The sequence below is a fragment of the Varanus komodoensis genome, unplaced genomic scaffold, assembly GCF_004798865.1.
Source record: "Varanus komodoensis strain SLA01 unplaced genomic scaffold, ASM479886v1 scaffold50, whole genome shotgun sequence".
NCBI classification, from domain to species: Eukaryota; Metazoa; Chordata; class Lepidosauria; order Squamata; family Varanidae; genus Varanus; species Varanus komodoensis.
In genome coordinates this window covers 6231920-6250223 of record NW_025336088.1, presented here as the reverse complement: position 1 = coordinate 6250223, position 18304 = coordinate 6231920, and the positions used below count along the sequence as shown (strand labels likewise).

At 48.3% G+C, this 18304-nt stretch overlaps 1 protein-coding gene across 1 annotated transcript; it reads right to left on the bottom strand.

Annotated features, from left to right (window-relative positions):
- Positions 1-11641: 11641 nt before the first annotated feature.
- Positions 11642-15241, bottom strand: LOC123031743 (protein FAM71C-like; the record flags this gene model as incomplete). The annotated part of the gene is made up of 4 exons (XM_044447011.1): positions 15110-15241; positions 13973-14169; positions 12716-12998; positions 11642-11915 (listed from the first exon to the last, which is right to left on the bottom strand). Coding segments are annotated over exons 1-4 (886 nt in total), but the record flags the coding sequence as incomplete, so codon positions are not given.
- Positions 15242-18304: the final 3063 nt, after the last annotated feature.

Here is an 18304-nt window from a genome sequence, read left to right as displayed (position 1 = left end):
AGCGCAGCAGCAGGAAGTGGCCGGCTGGGCTGGGGGTGGCGAAGAGCAGCTGGTGCCCCCCTGCTGCCGGAGCGAATGGGCTTAGCTTGGCTCTTGGCAGGGCCAGCTCTGTGAAGCATGTGGATGGCTGTTGCTGGCAGCAGAAAGCAGGACTGGATGGGCCTTGATGTCACTGTCTGTGCTGTTCTTGTTGCAGCTGGCCAGCCACCTCTTGTGCTAAACAGATCATTAGCTAATGGCCCAGGATGGGAGACTGATACCCTTTCTGTCAATGTCAGCTAATGGCTGGGAGAGATCTCTGCAGCGGGAAAGTCTTCAGCTGCCTCTCTCTCTCTTTCTCTCTCTCGGCTGCAGGGAATGGGGTGGGGGGAGACCACTGATACAGGGGAGGGTGGGTGTCCTGCCGTGTGAGTTGCTGCCACAGAGGGGGACAGAGAGTTCGGGCTGCTGTCAGCCTCTGCCGAGACGCAGCGGGTCTGCCACGTGCTTGGCTTGTTCATGCCATTTCCCTCTTCTTGCGTTTCTTACTTAAATCACTTGTAGGTTTTGTGAGTAAACTGGCTACCACAAAAAGGCCACGTGTCTCCTGTGGTTTCTTCTTCAAAGAAAGCTAAACCTGTGTAGTGCCATCCCTGGAATGCTTAACTGGCCCGGAAATTGGGGGCATGCGACATATTTGTGTGATCCTATTAACTGTGGTGTGCGTGTTCCCCGCTTGGAGCAGGCCGTGGTTGGGATTACACAGAACGGCCTGTGGTTCCTACCTTAAGAAGTGGGGTGATGCCTGACTTGCTGGTGTCCTCGGTGACCCCTGCCCCTTTCCACACACTCGCTGTGTTCATAGTTCTCTGAACCACAAGGAGAGATCCTTGGGGAAAGGACTACTGCCTTTGAAAGCAGCTTGCTCTTGTGTCAGAAGGGCTGAGGGATGAAGGACTCCGGTGCATGTAACTCAGGGAGGAAGAAGCAGAGACTCCCTCCCTTCTCCCAGTCACACTGTAGTCTGTCTAATGACAGCAGCAGAGCTGGATCCCATCAAGGGCTTTCCCTTGAGGGTTGCCCTGGCCTCAGGGATGGAGTAGGGCAAGTAGAAAGCTGCAGCCTTGGCCACAGTGGCCGAGAGGCCAGATCCTGTGTGAGGCTATGCTTGTGGAAGAGATGCATAGATGACTTAGGGGTGGCGTGGATGAAGGGTGGTGTGGACTGAGAGAACGGTGCCTTAAAGGAGTGTGTGGGGGATCATTGTGTGCACAGGGCAGTTTTCAGGGCAGGCAGCTGTGACGATCTTGCACATCTGTGGAAAAAGGCTGATGGTGATCCACACTGACAGCCTTGCTTGTTTGCCTGTGGCGCCATCACTGAGCCAGATGGAGGAAATGCGACAGCCCCGTTGCTTTTGCAGATTCGGTGCCACTTATGCCCCTGATCAGCCAATAGGAAATACAGGAAGCTAATTTGCGTGTGTGTGTGTGTGTGTGTGTGTGTGTGTGTGTGGGGACTGATCCTAATACGATCTGTATATGCATTCTTGCTTGCCAAATCAGGGGTATTTGCAAAAAGGGCGGGATAAGTTTGTCATCTAGAATTCTTTACAGGATGGGAATTCTGGAATATTTTAGACATACTGCCTTGCTTGGCTCATTCTCATGATACTGGAATTAGAGGGATCTGTTAGCCCAAGATTATAATTGCTGTTGTTTTCATGTACCCAAATATCATGGGCCTTTAACATCCTTTTCTTTTGCCTTCAGCTGGGTTTAGAGACTCTTAATTTGGAGCCACCATAATAAAGTGGCAAAAAGTGGGGATGCAAAGAACCTAAAATTAAAGCATTTTGGAGGAAAACTATTCCTGGAGTTCTGTGGCTTGGCCAGGAAATCACATCTGGAAATTTCCTGGCAGAGAAGGTGATGCAGTATTAATGTAGAAGGACATCCTACTGATGTGAAGGCCCAGAAAAATCATTTTAAAGGGGTCCCCCTGCCCCTGCTCTTAATTGTTGTGTTGTTTTCCTGGGACTTCACATCTCTAAATCCAGCCAACGGTTATGTTGTGCTGTATTTGCTCTTAACCAGCATATATATCAGTCCCAATCCTATTGGCAAAATTTGAGGAGACAAAACAGAGACTAAACAAAACATCTAAATTGGATTAATTTTCTGATTCCCATTTTTTAAAAATTCAAATATGGTGAACCTCATATTTTGGTGCCAAAAATTGAATTTTGCTATTACATTTTTTCTGCATCTTCCCACACCTTATTCAGAATCTAAATTGTAAACTTCATGAGTTTTGAATCCACAGGGCACCTCTTCTACATCTTAATCCTTAGGATTTATCTTACTCCAAATCAAAACCTGCAGCACAGTTATTAAACAAATACACTGTCAGCAAACAAATTGCCCATTTGTGTCTCAATTCTTCCTGCCCGCCCTAAGTTAATTTGGACATTTTCAGCTTTTCCTATTCAAGTCTACTTGGAGCTTTACTCAGAGATAGTGGTCCATTTGAACCTCTCATGCCTAACTCTTTCTTGCTGAAGGGGCTATGGAAAAGAGGAGATGATACCCCAGAGCCTTACCAGCATGAAGCAAGCAACGTGGCTCAACATGCCCTATTTGGTGGGAAGTGTTCTGCCTTACCCCAGTTCTCCACTAGATGGTAGAAAGCAACCAGGGAACAGCTGAAGAGGTCCGTAAAAGAAAGGATGATGCCAGAATCAAGGGGGCAGTGACTTGGCTACCTGTAGTGTGAAAGGCAACGATGAGAGCCCAGCTGGGACGGTGTTTTCACGTGCTCTCTTCTGGATTATTTTCGAGGGGTTGGATTCAGAGTTACCCATGCTAAATGTAGATTCGCTGAAATCAGTGGGATTTAAGTTTGCTATGGCTAACTTGTCTAATTGATGCCAGTGTGTCTGCTCTAGACACTCCTAAGCTGACTTCCTGCGATCGTCTCGGACCCACCCGGAGGCCCTGGAGACCTTGGTGGTTCAGAAAGCCCATGACCAGTCTTGGCAGGTGTGTCATCCATATCCACTCCTGGGGCAGGGACAGCCTAGCTGCTATGATGCCATGCACTAGTAGCCTCACTATTCGGCTACCGTACTGTGGCCTGTATGGGGCTGTCCTTGCACCTGCTTCAGAAGGCAGCATCTGGCATGCCGGGTGGAGCAGCCAGAAGACCTGCAATACCTGCACGGGCTGACTGTTCGCTGCCAAGCTTTGACATCCATAAAAAACTCAGGACAGATACACCAAGCTGGCCACCTTTCCCTGCGGATATCCAGTCATCTCCCGAGATCTTCTGAAGAGGCCTCACTATGCATGCTGCACTCAGAGGAACATCTCTAGGTAATGGAGCCAAGTGGTCCTTCTCAGGAGAGTAGGACACTCTCAGATAAGGAGTTCAAGAGAGAGAACAGTGGCACGCTTTAAATGCCTCTTGGATGCATGTTTTTCTCATGCAGGCTTTCCCTGAGCTGCAAGGGACTGCACTGTTGCACTCTTCCATTGTTCTTTTGTTGTAATGTTTACAACAATCAATTATTTTGTCTGCTTTTTATATGAATCTTGTATTTGTAATGCGGCAGATGCACCTAAGCCTCCCGGATGCTGAGGGGGGGGGGCATCCTGTGCCTACTGCCGTGGAGGCACCTTCTCCCCCACACCTTCTCTAGAGAGCAGCTTTTGGCTGTCCAGATTTAGTGCCAGGGAGGAGGAGGGAAGGAGCTTGGAGCATCTACGGTCCCCGTCTCCTCCTCTTTCCACCCTCTAGCACTCTTGGAGGACCTGGGAGCTGGGATTCAAAAAAGTCCCATGCCCCTGCCAGACTTGGAACATTTTTCCAGTGCCCAGGAGCAGGCCTGAAACATGTCTGGGTATCTGTGAGCACATGCACCGTGTTTCCCTGCCTCCATGGGAACCATACTAGCCATGCCTATCTGATATTAGTGGGCAGGCCTTCCAGCCAGAGTGTAGGTTTTGGCCCGACTAAAGAAGTCAGCCTTTCGGATGCAGAACACACACATTGAGCTGTGCTGGTGAGGCTTCCCACTTGGAAGCAGCAGCTCTTCAGCCTCTGAGTGCTCCAATCTCTGTTGCATCTGGCTGCTTTATCCTCACCCACAACCTCACTAGGGAGGTCCTCACTAGGGCTCCAGAAGCACAATTACCATGTGCAGGGCCAGTGTCAGGAGCAGGAGTCCCCTCAAGTTGCCCCTCCTCTTCATCACTGTGACCTGCTTGTCTGAACCACGCAGGCAGTGAGGAGGAGGAACAGCTGCCCTGGCTGGCTCCCTCTTGGACCTGCTGCTTCTCCAGCAAGCGAGTGGCAGCAATGATGAGAGGGAGGAGGAGCCAGAGCAAGTTATGACAGCGGTGAGGAGAAGGGCCCATTGATGGTATCTTGGCCAAGTGCTGGCTGGGGGCAACCTGAAAGTTGATTTTGGTGACCCACAGGTAACAGCGCTTCCTGTGAACTCCACCCCTAGGGTGTTTGGAATTGTCTGGTTTTGTTTGAAAGTCACTGGAGCTTTTTGAGCTTTTCTGGAGTGCTTCCAGGCTGCTTCTTATGCCAGGACACGATGCTGGTATCATGGACCGTAGTTGGCAGGGTTGCTGCAAATACGCTGAGCAGCTGTTGCTCCTCCATTGTTTTTGCTGGGCAACAGGTAGAAAAGGAGCCATTTATTTTTCCTCTTGCGGATGAGAAACGGAGAAACTGAGACTTCTAGCAGATTGCTAGAAGCTATGACTGACTACCCAGCCTGGCTAGAATGCATGAAGCCCCGTTCCCCTACTTCATATGCAGTCATGATTCCTTAACCCAGAAGACAATGATTATAACCAACCAACATCTTTATTGCATTTAGATTTCATGTGGGGTAGAGGCTCCTACTCTTTGTGTCTCCATGTTCCTTGTTTCAGTTCAGCGTTTCTTCCCTTTTTCCCAGTGTTTGGCACCTCGCTTGTCCTTTCTTGTAGTGCCCCAGGAGCAGGATCTGATGAAGGAGGCAATTCTGCTTGGCTTTCGGGCAGGAGCTGAAGAAAATCAAAGAATAAAGTCAGCTCCAGGCAGACAAAATTTTGCTGATGAAGGCTGAAGGATGGGTTGAGAGGGCTGATGGACAGAAGATGCACAGGTAGACAGAACGTCTTAGAATCACAGGGTTAGAGGCAAGCTTGGGGGCCTTCTAGCCCAGCCTTTTCTGCTCGATGCAGGAAATCCAGAGCTATCTCTAACGGATGGCTATCCGTAGGGCCAGCCCAAGACATTCTTCATCCTAAGACAAAGAACAAGGTGACAGATCCTTCCCCAGTTCACATTCATTAGCCCACTGGACTGGTAATTGAACTTTGCTTAATGGTGCTGGGACATCCTTCTCCACTGCTCTTGTGTGCAGCGGACTAACTTAGCGGTCACCGGGCAGGCTACATGGCACAAAGAGCTTTGCCATCCAACAGAGAGGAAGCTTTGGGGAGTCAGGTGACATTGCTGCTCTTGCCCCTCTGCATATGCTGCCTGAAGCAACCTCACCTTCTGCCCTGACTGTCCATCTTGAGTGTGAGAAGCATAGACTCATAGAATAGTAGAGCTGGAAGGGGCCATGATGGCCTCGAGTGCAACCCCCTGCTGTTGCAGGACACCACGTTACACCATCCCTCTCAGATGGCTGTCCAGTTTCCCTTTGAATGTCTCTAGTGTGGGAGAGCCCACCACCTCTCTAGGCAGCTGGTTCCACTGTCGTATTGCTCTGACAGTGAGGAAGCTTTTCCTGATATCCAGCCTGAATCTGGGTTGTCTCAACTTGAATTGATGGAGAAGGAGATAACTGTCCATCTTGAGCATGAGATGGAGATGGGTGAAAGTCATGAAGATAACATGAGAAAGAGATGGATGTCATGAAGCTGCCTTACACTGAATCAGAACCTCTCTCTAGCTAGTTCCAACTGGTAGGTGCTCTCTAAGGTTTTCAGCAGGGGGTCTGTTCCCAGCACTGTTCCCCTAGATGCTTGAACTCAGGAGAGAGAGCTCTATGACCAGAGTGGGAATCTTGGCCTAGGTCCATTTTGCAAACCCTGCCCACATTTGGGTCCCTCTCAGTTCCCTTCAGGCTCTGACTCTACCGCCCCTGTAGCTCCAGCTGCTGCTGGAATATGGACCTCAGCAGGTTTGACTGAGCTAATGCAGACTCGACACTGATCTTGAAGTGGAGCAGTTGTGGAGTGGAAGCTGGGACCATCTGCATGCGAAGCACGTGCTCTGCCAATGAGCCATTTTTGCACCCCATTAAGATAAGGCATATAGGGAAGCAAGTCAAGATGAATGTTCAACATTTCTGAGTCATCTTGCAGCCAGGCACACAAAGAGATGTACAATTAATGCAAGAAAAATTAGCAATTTTTAAAATTTAAAAATATTGGTTAAAAACATAAGGCCTGATGAGACAGTAGCATTGCAGGGAGCCGGCCAATTACAAGCCACGACAATTATATTTAGAAGTCAGCTGCTGAGTTAAGCTTAGTTACATAAAAGAATGTTCATGAGTCTCTTACAAGCCAGCAATGAAGCCCCCAAACATGATTTTCTGGGCAGGGAGTTCTGAAGAAGTTGTTCTGCTATTGAACCCTCCTTCCTTGTTCTTTAGCAGATTTTGTTACAGAAAACAAGGGGATGCAAATAACGTTCTCATCTGGAAATCTTAAGGACTTGGGGGGCGCATGTGGGATAAAGCACATGCTTTCAAGGTAGGCACTGCTTGGGCCATTCAGAGCTTTGAATGGGAAGAGGCAGAGCCTTTAATTGGTCCTGGACATAAATAAATGTATGGGATAGAAGGGCTGATCACTGCACAGGAAGAGTGGAAAGTATGTGGGGAGCAGGCAGGAGGTGGGGAGACGAAGGCTGGTGTTAAGCAGGGTTGGCTCTACCGTTAGGCAGGGCAAGGAAGCAGATTCAGGAACACCGTTAAGGGGAAGAGGGGTCAATTCTTCCCAATATGAGAGGTACCATTTTGGTCTGCCATCTCAGTTGACAAAGAGCCTAAGGCCACCTCTGCTATTAAAGGGTTATGTATGGAAGAAAGAGGGATGGAAGTAGAGTCTGTGAATGTAGAGGATAAATGGAGGAAAAAGGGATGAATGAACGGCTAGAGGAAAAGATGGATCATCATGGAACCAGAGTTGGAAGTTCATGACAGCAGAGGGTGATGGATGCAGCCATTCTAGTGTGGTGGGATGTTCGGAGTCTTTAGTCAACCAATGAATTTGTATCTGTATATACAGATATATAAATAAAAATACGATTCTAGTGCAGAATATTGCATTTATACAGTGGACAAACTGGCTGCTTCTTGGATTTAGTGCTGAAGCTAATGGGCAAGGATTTGTCTTTCTTAAGAGCCTTGAAAAGGAGAAGTCTTCTAAGATGTTGTTTTTATTTGTGTTACTCTGATGGTACTTTTGCCTAGCCTGATCTTCAGTGAAACCTCTCTTGTTTGGTCAAACCAAGGTCCATCTAGTGTGGCATTCCAGACTGCTTCTTGCGGAAGACCACAAGAAGAGCAGAATGACAAAAAGCATCCCTTTTGCCCTCCTCACCCCCCTGCATGAAACCAGCAAGACTACTCTGGCTTCTGCATATAAAGTTTCCCCTTTTGGCTGTTGTGGCTGATAGCTTGTGACAGACCCTGTCCTCCAGAATTTTGCATAATCCTTTTTGAAGCCATCTAGGCTGTGGGCCATCCCCTTATCCTCGGGCTTTTCCTATTTTCTTCTATTGTTATATTTCACTTTTGGGTGTAGAATTCTCATTCCCGTGTGGCAGAATTTGAGTGTGTGTGTGCCTTCTAACACAGAATACAGGGATCCTTCCCCTTTGGCTTGCATTCCCTCCCCTATGCAAAAGTTTGGCATGACCAACTATAGTAAACTTGCCTATTTTTCTGAACAAGGGTTGCTTTGCTAGGTGAGGATGTCTCCAGGTGATGTCAAGGGAAATCTCTTTGTGTGGGATATGGCAAGGCGAAGTCCAGGGAAGTTTTTGGTGTCAATCCCAGCTCCTGCTGGAGGTGAGGATGAGCTGTGGCCAGCAAAATGAGCAGCAAGAGCAGAGTGCCTGGCGGCTTGGACCAGTAAGCAAGACCACTCAGGAAGCCTTTCCAGGGTTCAGCTGTTCTGGCCTAATGGCTGTTGAGGCTACTGGTTGTCCTTGTTACAGCTCTCTCCTTTGGCTAGTAGTGTCAGGTGGGCCACTACAGCACTGGGCATTGCTCAGGTCCTCAGTTCAGGCCAGGTGTTTGGTGAGAGAAGCTCCTTGCTTCAGTGGGCCAAATCTGGCCAGCCTGAGAACCCAACCTGGTCCCACAGAGCACCCCAGATTTCTGTAGTCCCTTCCCCACATCACTAGGTGCTGCCTGGCTACCCACGGATCACTGGATGGTTTTCTGGCTTTTGCGAATTTCTTCCCTCTGTTCTGAAAGGATGGCATTTCTTAAGGCTTCTGACTAGCAGGAAGAGCTTTAAGGTAATAAATACTGATATGTGAGCCCTGCCCCTTTTATTTTAGCCATGCCTATCACTGGAAGGCAGCCTCCAAGAGCTTCTCAGAAATTCAATTTGGATTTTGGGTCAAAGAGGTTGAACATTCTTGAGTCAAACCATTCAATAAAAAAAAAGGCAGGAACTGGTGGCACAATCACTCAGGACATTGTCCAGCTTGAATTCTGTTCAGAATTGAATTTAGACTTGTGCAGAAATAAATCCTGGTAGATTGTGGTCACAAGCAACACCAAGCAGAGCTGGAAGGAATTTTGGCAAAGCACAGTTCTCGAGCAAATGTTCATACGTTGCATTTATCTTTGGTTTATAAAAATTGCATTTATTTTCTGGAATGTTGCTGTTATTTTATGGCATTGCTTTTATCCTAGATCTTTGACCTCAAGTCCTCTGAGGGGTTTACAGCCTCATCTAAACAAGTAAACAATAAAACCATGGATCAACATGCAGTAAGCAAATTACATAAGAAAGAAAGAATGTACTAAAGAACAAGCTCACCCTCTTGCCATAAAATTTTAGTTCCTTTCACCTGCAAGTAAGTGATAGAGTTTGGGGAGTTTTGTATGGCTGCCAGGCTTCTTCCTGGGTAACTCAGCAGGGTCCTGATCTGAAGTGTTCACTAATGCTTGCTTCCACCCCTTGGAAGGAGAAGAGGACCTAGACTGGCCAATGGTTACTGTGTCTACGATGATTTTGTCCCTCTGCTCCTGGTGTCATGGGGATGGATGAAGGATGGGCGGAGTTGTGGGGTGTTCCTGCTGTGGCCTTTGGCACCACAAGATCCTGGAGTGGGAGAGGTATTGTGACTCCCAGTCTGTGCCACAGGCCGTAGTAAAGTCCTGAGCCTCCTCCTTGGAGGAGAACTTCTTGACCTTCTTGGATTCATTGCTCAGCCCCAGAGGTATCCCGATGCCCTTGCAGCCACTGCCAGTGGATGCTCCAAGTAGCGGGGGGGGGGGGGGTCATCCGTGGCATGAACTAAACAGCTGAAATGTTTGGAGGGGGAAGAGAGGAGACAGAGAAGTGAGATTTCCCTTTGACAGTGCAAAATAGACCACACCTGGCCGTTCCTACCTTTGTGTCCAGACCTGCTCCGACTACCACGGCTCTTCTTGTCAGTTGTTCTGAAACAGGAATAAACCCCCAGTTAGAAATCCAAGCCATCTGACCCCACAAAACTTCTCCCACCTTTGTTGCCAAAGGAGATGCATACACAAACAGGCCCTTTCATGAAGCCAGCCAAGGCTGTGGGTGCCACATCACAAGTGACAATGTTTGACTCTTTTGAGCTGCTGAGACTTTCTCTAGCTGTGTATGTCCCGTGTGAATGTTAACATGGGATAAGGTGAGGAATGAAGAGCAATTCTGGCTGGTTCTGTGTTTCTTCAAACCAGAACAGATTTGAGGCCAATACTACAGTACTGCATGTGGTGCTCACAGTCACTGGACCGATGCTCAGAACTGGGCAGCCCAGCGCTCAAGTTCTCCTGTCCTTTGCCTTCTAATGTTCTGGTCTCTTTCTTGTGTAGTTAATTAATTCGAGCATTTTTATCCTACTCCTCAGCCCAAAAGTCTTCCCATAGAATAAGATAATAAGCAAAGACATTTCCTGCTCACAAGCTTACAATCTAAAAAGACACAACTTGCATGGAAAAAGAGGTAGGGAAGAAAAAGGAAGGGAAATGTCTTATTTTGCCTTTCACTGCCACTTGTCCTGGAGGACATGGACAGCAGCAACATGTAATTGGGCAAGACGACCTGGACAAACCTGGAAGTTGTCCAACAGGATTCAGGCAACAAGAGCAGGCAGCTTACTGAATTAGCAAATTTTAGGCTAATTAACCCATGCTTTGTGTGGATCCATACTGCACATCAGCCACTTCTGCTTTCTGTAAATAACCCATGATTGACTGTTTTATAGGGGCCTAGCATGACAGCTGAACCAGTTTGCAGTCCTTCGACACAAAAATCCACCCCTGGTTGTTGCAAGCTGTCTTGAATCCAGCAGAATAATTTAGGGGGAAGGAGGGAGTTTTTGTTGCTGCTGTTAAACAACTGGGAGTCAGAAATCCTTGCCGATCTATTGCAAATCACCCAAAGTTATGCCAGAAAGATCCAGGTCTGCCTTCTGCTCACACCTGAAGTGGAGTAGCCAGGACCTGCCGGGGAGCTGTCTGGCAAGAGCTAGATATACAGGGCCTGTTCAGAGAACTACTCCATCGCAGGGGTTGCACCAGCAAGTAACAGAGGCTGGCCTGCTTCTGTTCTTTGGGGAAGGGCTGGCTGGGTTCAGAGTCCAGCTACAATGGGTCCTGAAACCCAACCAGTGCAGCCAATGACTGTTCTGGGACATGGGGAGCAATCGCATGGTGTGAAGTCACAACCGCAACAGGAAGAGAATGCCACATGGGGTTTCCAGGTCTGTCTGAAGCTCCAAGTTTAGAGTAGCAGATGGTAACATTTCTCTTTGCATGTAGAATGCCAGAGATCCTGGGAAGATCTCCTGGGGGAATCTCCATAGGAGGCATCCATGCCAGGCATTGCTTTTATAGAAAGCCTTCTTGTTGCAATTCATGTGACCTCAATCAAAACCTGCCAGTGTCTGCAGTGATGGGATTAGAGCCCAAAGTAGATGAAACAGGAGTTAAAGAAAAGACTTTTAACCTTTGTTGAGTTTGTAGTAGCACAACACAAAAGAAGGATTTGCACTGGGCATTCTCTGTGCCCACATTGTGCAGGTTCCTTCAATCAACTTTGTAGTTGAAGGACAAAGCAGAATGGAATAGACTAATGACCCCAAGTGGGGAGGCAGAGATCCAGACTTCATGTCTGGAGATCCACGTTTGGTCCTGGGACTGGATGTTGTCCTGTGCTGTTTCAAGAGAATGAATTTGAGCACTACGAAATCATGACAGCTGCAAGGGAGACCCTGAAAGCAATACGCCCATTGGACCATTGCAGCAGCTCCCCACAAGCTTCTCCAGCCTTTTCTTGGAGACCTCTAGGGCCGTAGACTGGACAACTTCTCCAGGAATGCTAGTCCCGCTGCTAGTACCTCCTAGTGTGGGGGCTGCCCTTCTCACCAGCAGACCTCCTCTGGCTGGGGGTCTTCTCTATCCTGCTCTCCTTTAACTTTTCTTCTGGTTTCTGGACCTCCATGGGTGGAGGAGGGTCAGCCCCATCACCGTGCTTTGCACTGGGCGGCAGTGCTATGACTTGCAGGCTGGATGAACTCCCTGAAGGTTTGGCTGGATTACTGCTCTTCTTGGTTTCATCCTGATGATCATCAGCTGTTTTGCTGGCATCCTGAATTTTCCGGATGCTCTTCTGTGCAGCCGTGCATTGAGGAGATGCACTCTATGGTGACAGATGTTGGGATAGTCAGCATAGGGGGCACTAAAGAACCCCGATTCTCCTCCACATGTGTGTGCATATGCACAACACACAAAATTTGCTGGTCTGTAGATGGGCAACTGGAAGTCTGGAGCTCAGCCTTCTAGCACAGCCTCTGTTCCTAAGCTTGAAGACTGATTAACCCACTCTACTTTACTCCCACTTTGTTGGGTAACTGGCATCCCTTTAGCTCACATTCTGTACTGTATTTTACACATAAGTAGCCCTACAGACTCCCTACTGCTTCTATCATCTTATGATCATATATTTAGGGTCACAGGTTCCCCAAAGCTGCCCTCCAAGCAGAAAATTAGCTCTGCAGGGAGGAAATGGCGCGAGAACTTTTCCCCTGATGCTGTAATGTTGTTTTCTACTTGCAGGTAAGAGTGTGCATGTGTGTGTGTGTTGTAACACTTAAATTCAGGAGAGCGTACAATAGCTATATCCCCTACCTGTAGTCAGAAATGGAATTCCCCCACTTGGATCTACAAATAAAAAGGAGAGGCTCTTACCCACTCCTTGGCGCACTAGTTTTCTACTTCCAGGGTAGTGTCTCCTCCCTTCACCGGCAGAGTCTATTCTCCTACAGGCACAGGCCATGCCTCAGTGATATGCATTCATTGAAGTGAGGGCTCCATTCCCATTCTTGCATGGTAGAAGCCAAATATATGACCTCTACAAGGCACTCAAGTCACCCTCTCTCCTGTTCTTCTCCCCGCTAATTCCCAGGGCTCAGGGATCGCTATCCTTAATACGGGGCTCACTTTGCCCTTCAGTGGCGGACTTGCTTTCCCTCTCGGTGGTGGCGCCGGAGTCACCCCAGAACCCTTCAGCTTTTTGGCCTTCTCCTTCTGCTCCTCCAGGACTCCATCGGAGGGCGGCCGCAGCAACTGCACGATCCTGACCCAGGCGTCGAAGAGCTCTTCTCTCCGGTCTGATTCAGAGCACAGCTGGAGGTAGAAGGTGCGGCCGCTGGCCAGTTTGAACCTCAGCTGCTGTCTCTCTGCGTTGTGGACTGTGATCTTGACAAAGCGCAAAGGGAATAGCCTGCAGGGGTGTGGGGTGAGATGGGCAACATTTACGGCATGAACTATTCTACACTGAGCAGGGGATTTCAAGGGGTAATCTGCAAGAAAGCATTTCTTGTTCTGTTAGCTAATCTCTTCATCTACATCAAGAGTAGGCAACTACTGGGAGTCTGGCTGGTCACCATTCCTGCCACCATGGTGGCGGCAAAACATGTGATCACTTTGCAAGGAAACAAGGAAGGTTTCCAGGAGTGTGATTCTGCCTACAGGCAAGAAGCATGTTCCCTGTGTGCCTGGCCTCTTCCTAAAACTGCTCTTTTTTGTTGCTGCTGTGGTGACAACTGCAGCGGCAGAGGCCAGACAGTGACAAAAATAGCTGCGGGGCCTCGCGTGCAGCCTCCATATTGCCTATGCCAACTGAGTGGAGAGGCCACTGTCTTGTGGGGCTCGTGGTCCAGCAGCTTGTGAGGCTCATTTTAAGGTTGTGTGTGTGTGCAATTTCACAGTAGGTGCTATTTGACGCAATGTGCACCTGGGTTGCACATACCAGCTTTATGCCATTTGTGTCTTGTTCTAGTATTGTATTGCTCCTAAAAGGAGTCTGGATTGCAGCCTTGGACTTAACATCCTCACGAAGTGGCAGGATCAACAAACCTCTAGGATTTGGGAAATGCATAGAGCAGAAGGCTTTCCTTTGCCACCAGCAAGTTAGGGCAAGGTACCTTATCTGTTTACAGGAACAACAATCCTTAAAGCATGTTGCTACTGAATATCTTGTGCGGGGCACTGCCCCCCATCCATCCATTAAACCACAGATTGGTAGGTAGTGCGAATGCTCTATTACCACTCAAACGCAATGGTGATATTTGAGTAAATGAAAATGACTCTATAGATTCCAGGGCTGAGCCATGCAGACCCCTTCTGTGAGGTGTTACAGTGGACATGGAATATTGTCGTGTGACATGGTCTGGATAGCATTGTAGAAAGACTCACCTGGTTAGTTCAAATCTCACGCGGGGATGATGGCGGAGCCGGGATTTGGGCTTTGTAGCCTGCTCTTCAGGAGAGACTGTGGGCCGTGCCAGGAGCAGCACGTTAGGGATCAAGAGGAGGGGGTTCGTAGAGGTGATGCCGACTGTCACAATTTGCTCCTGGTTGTGGATTTCAATAGGACCCCCTTGCTTGCTGATCTGAGGTGCAAGTTAGAGTTAATGCACAGTTGATCACCTTCCCAAAATGGAAAATGTCTGATTTGGTGGTTCTTCTTAAGCCTTTATGCAATCCTGCCTGTCAGGTATGCAATATTATTATCCAATGCCCTCTCAAGCCAGAAGAGAGAGAGAGAGAGAGTGTGTGTGTGTGTAACATAAAAGCAGCACTCCAGGCAAAGCAAGCTTATTCCAATACTTAGCCAAAAGCCACCAAGGGAATAAAACTAGGTGAGGGTCATGTAAGTCTTCTTAGCTGGCAGAGCCAGAAGAAAGCAGAGGTGGGAAAAGGTGGCATAGGAGGGAGTGAGTTCCTACACCTTACACAGAGAAGGGAGAAGCAGGTTCTCAAGGAATGCCGATTTTTATTTTTGCTCAGTTGGCACTTCTGGGAGAACATGTTTCAGCCCAATATATTTGTGCAAAAATGTGATGTATAAATTTGACTATGGGTGTGTAGCCATCACTCACTTAAATCCCAGTGGTTTCAGTGGTTTGTTTCTATGCACGACCGAAAGATGTTCGAACCCTAAATTTGCCAAAAAGATTAGTGCAAAAGTGGGCTGTATGGGGGTATCCTATCTGGTGCTTAGTAAGCTACAATAAAATACTGGTGGACAGCATTTGGCACGATGGGTCACAAACTGAAGGTCTGGGCTAATCCCAAGCAACCATTCCCCAGTTATCTGGAATGAGGGAGAACTGATAGGAATCTACCCTTAAAGGCAGCCTATCAGTAATTTTAAATAAATACGAGTCAAGAAGCACAACTTTCAAGTAGATTTAAGCCTCACAAGCCTCTTGTTTTTAAGAACTCAAACCACTTCCGCACCTACATTAGCCTTTCCCTCTCCTTTTATGGCCTTTTGGGTATCCCCCCGTCCCCAGTCCCCCCACCCCACAAAGTTTCCCTGGGGCTTACCTGGACAAAATCACTTTCAAACATGGGAGAAAACTTGAACAACCCATATTCCCCCTGGCGTAACTGGCGCTGGAGGGGGCCCATCTTCCTGGTGAAAAAGCCCTTTTTACGAGTTACTGCTGTGCCTTGCATCTTAGAACTGTTGCTAGATCTGGGTGGAGCAGGAAGATGGAATTGCAGATAAATTCAGAAACTTGGCCAGCTTTTCTAAAAATCTGGTGTTCAAATCCACGTTTTCCCATGTAAAACCCGATCTTTGTAGAAGCAATGAAAACTATGCGGCTGACCAAATGAACAGAGGGTGCAAAGTTTTGTGATAAGGATGTTTACAACTAGGTTGTTGTTTTTGGAAGAGCCAGAAACACGCTGTTTTTTGCTTCAGGGAAACACACAGACACTTTGAACACTGCAAGTGCTGCAGGGTCATTTTCGTGTCTGAGGGAGAACAGTAAAGTTCACCCTCACAGACACGCCCTGTCCTGATCAGGGTGCATCATTCCCAATGCAGGCCAAGTAAGTTTAGCACCTGGGGCAAAAAAACCTATTGGTTTATTTATTACACATGCATCCTGCTCCCATAGCTGTGAGGTTCTCTGGGCGGCTTACAGCACATATGGTAAGCAACGATTAAAACAATTCCATATGAAACAGTAGCAAGGAAATCAATACAATAATACAATGAAAGCAATAAAATAAAATATTTACATTAATAAGAAAATCATTTAAAACAACCAATTTAAAGCAAACATAATAAAAACAATTATCTGGTGACTGATTATCATGACAGTAGCAGCATAAAACAATATAATAAACCGTTATAAAACCAACCAGTCTACTCACCGTAATGCTTGCAAAAACGAAAGGTTTTCAGTTGGCATCTAAGTAACAGGAGAGAAGACACCTGGCAAATCTGTAACAGGAGCATGTTCCATAAGGGGGTTATGTGGCTATTGTGGAAAAGGCTCTCCTCCTTGCCATCGCCCCCGTTACTTCATTGTGGGGAGGAATACAGAGAAGGGCCTCAGATGACAATCTCAGTGACAGAGAGAGAGGGGTGTTCCTTCAGATATCCTGGCCCCAGGCTTTGAATCGGGCCCAGGCGGCAACTGGCAGCGAACTAGTGCACTGCCCTGTTCTGAGTTAATTGCGGTGTCCAGACCATTTTCAAAGGCAGCCCCAAGCACAGTGCATTACAGCAATCCAGGCGTGAGGTTACCAGCGCACGGACAACCGTAGCAAGACTGTTATCCAAGCAGCGATGCAGCTCAGAATCCAGCTGAAGCTGGTAAAAAGTGCTCCTGGCTGCTGAGTCCACCTGGAAACAAGTGACAACTCAGGACCCAGGAGCGCTCCAAGGCTGCAAACCTTGTCCTTTGGGGGGGGGGGAGTGCAACCTCATCCAGGACAAGTTGGAAATTCTCCAGTTGGACAGAGAGACTTCCAATCAAAAGTACCTCTGTCTTGTCTAGATTGAGCTTCAGTTTATTGCCCCCCATCCAGCCCTTTACCAAGCTCAGGTTAAGAGCAGTCACTGCCTCGCCTGGATTGGATGAAAACAAGAGGTAGAGCTGAGTGTCCTCAGCATACTGATTACACTTCAGCCCAGAGCTCTGGATGACCTCTCCCAGTGGTTTCATGCCGATGTTGAAAAGCATGGGGGACAAAATGGAGCCCTGAAGAACTCCATGGTGCAAGGGCCATGGCACAGAGCAGTAGTCCTCCAGCACCACCTTCTGGAGATGGTTGGCCAGATAAGACAGAACTACTGCAAAGCAGTGCCCCCGACTCCCAATCCAGCCAGCCTCTCCAGGAGGATGCCATGGTCAATGCCACTGAGAGGTCCAGGAAGGTAACAGGGTCAGGTTCCCCTTGTCTCTCTCCTGGCAAAGGCCATTCTGCAGGGTGACCAAGGAAGTTTCCATTCCAAAACCAGACCTAAAGTGCAATTGAAATGGACCTAGATAATCCGTTTCCACCAGGAGAGCCTGGAGCTGCCTAGCCACAACCAGCTCAATGACCTTGCCCAAATAGGGGACATTAGCTTTAGGACTAAAGTTATTTACATTGGCTGGATCTAGGCTGAGCTTTTTCAGGAGTGGTGCAGTTACAGCAGTTTTAAGCAGCACCACTTCCTCTCTTAAAAGGGATTAGCGATCTCCTGGACTCAAGCACAAGTCCTCTCTTTAGATTTTTCAATTAACCAAGATGGGCAAGGATCAAGCAAGCAGGTTGCAGGTCAGGCAGAGACAAGCACCCTGACCACATCATCGGGCCACAAAAGCTGAAATTCATCCAGCAAAATGGGACCAGACAATTTGGACACCTCTGCTGATGGAACTGGGATAACTGTGGTGTCCAAGTTGCTACAGATCTGAGTGATTTCAACATCCCGTTTCTGGGCAAGGTGTTGGAGCGAGTGGTGGCGGGACAACTCCAAGCACTCTTGGATGAAACTGATTATCTGGATCCTTTTCAGTCCGGCTTCAGACCCGGGTACAGTACTGAATCTGCCTTGGTCGCCCTGTACGACGACCTGTGCAGGGAGAAGGACAGGGGGAGTGCATCCCTGTTGGTTCTTCTGGACCTCTCGGCGGCTTTCGATACCATCGACCATGGTATCCTTCTGGATAGACTTGCGGGATTGGGGGTTGGAGGCACTGCTTTGCAGTGGTTCCGCTTCTATCTCGACGGTCGATTCCAGAAGGTAGTGCTGGGGGACCATGTCTCTACGTCATGGCAGCTATGCCATGGGGTACCACAGGGCTCCATTCTATCCCCTCTGCTATTTAACATCTATATGAAACCGCTGGGAGAGGTCATCAGGAGGTGTGGGCTGCGGAATCATCAATACGCTGATGATACCCAGCTTTACCTCTCATTCTCCACTAATCCAGGTGAGGCAGTGGCTGTGCTGAACCGGTGCTTGGCCGAGGTAAGGGAATGGATGAGGGCCAATAAACTGAAACTCAACCCAGACAAGATGGAGGTCCTGTTGGTTGGCGGATCAGGTTTCGGAGGGGGTGGATTTGACCTGGTCCTGAATGGTGCAACACTCCCTCTTAGGGATAAGGTCCGCAGCTTAGGAGTACTCCTCGACCCGGAGCTTTCTTTGGAAGCTCAGGTGACAGCGGTAGCGAGGAACGCCTTCCTTCAGCTTCGGCTGATTAATCAGCTGCGCCCCTACCTGGAGTACGA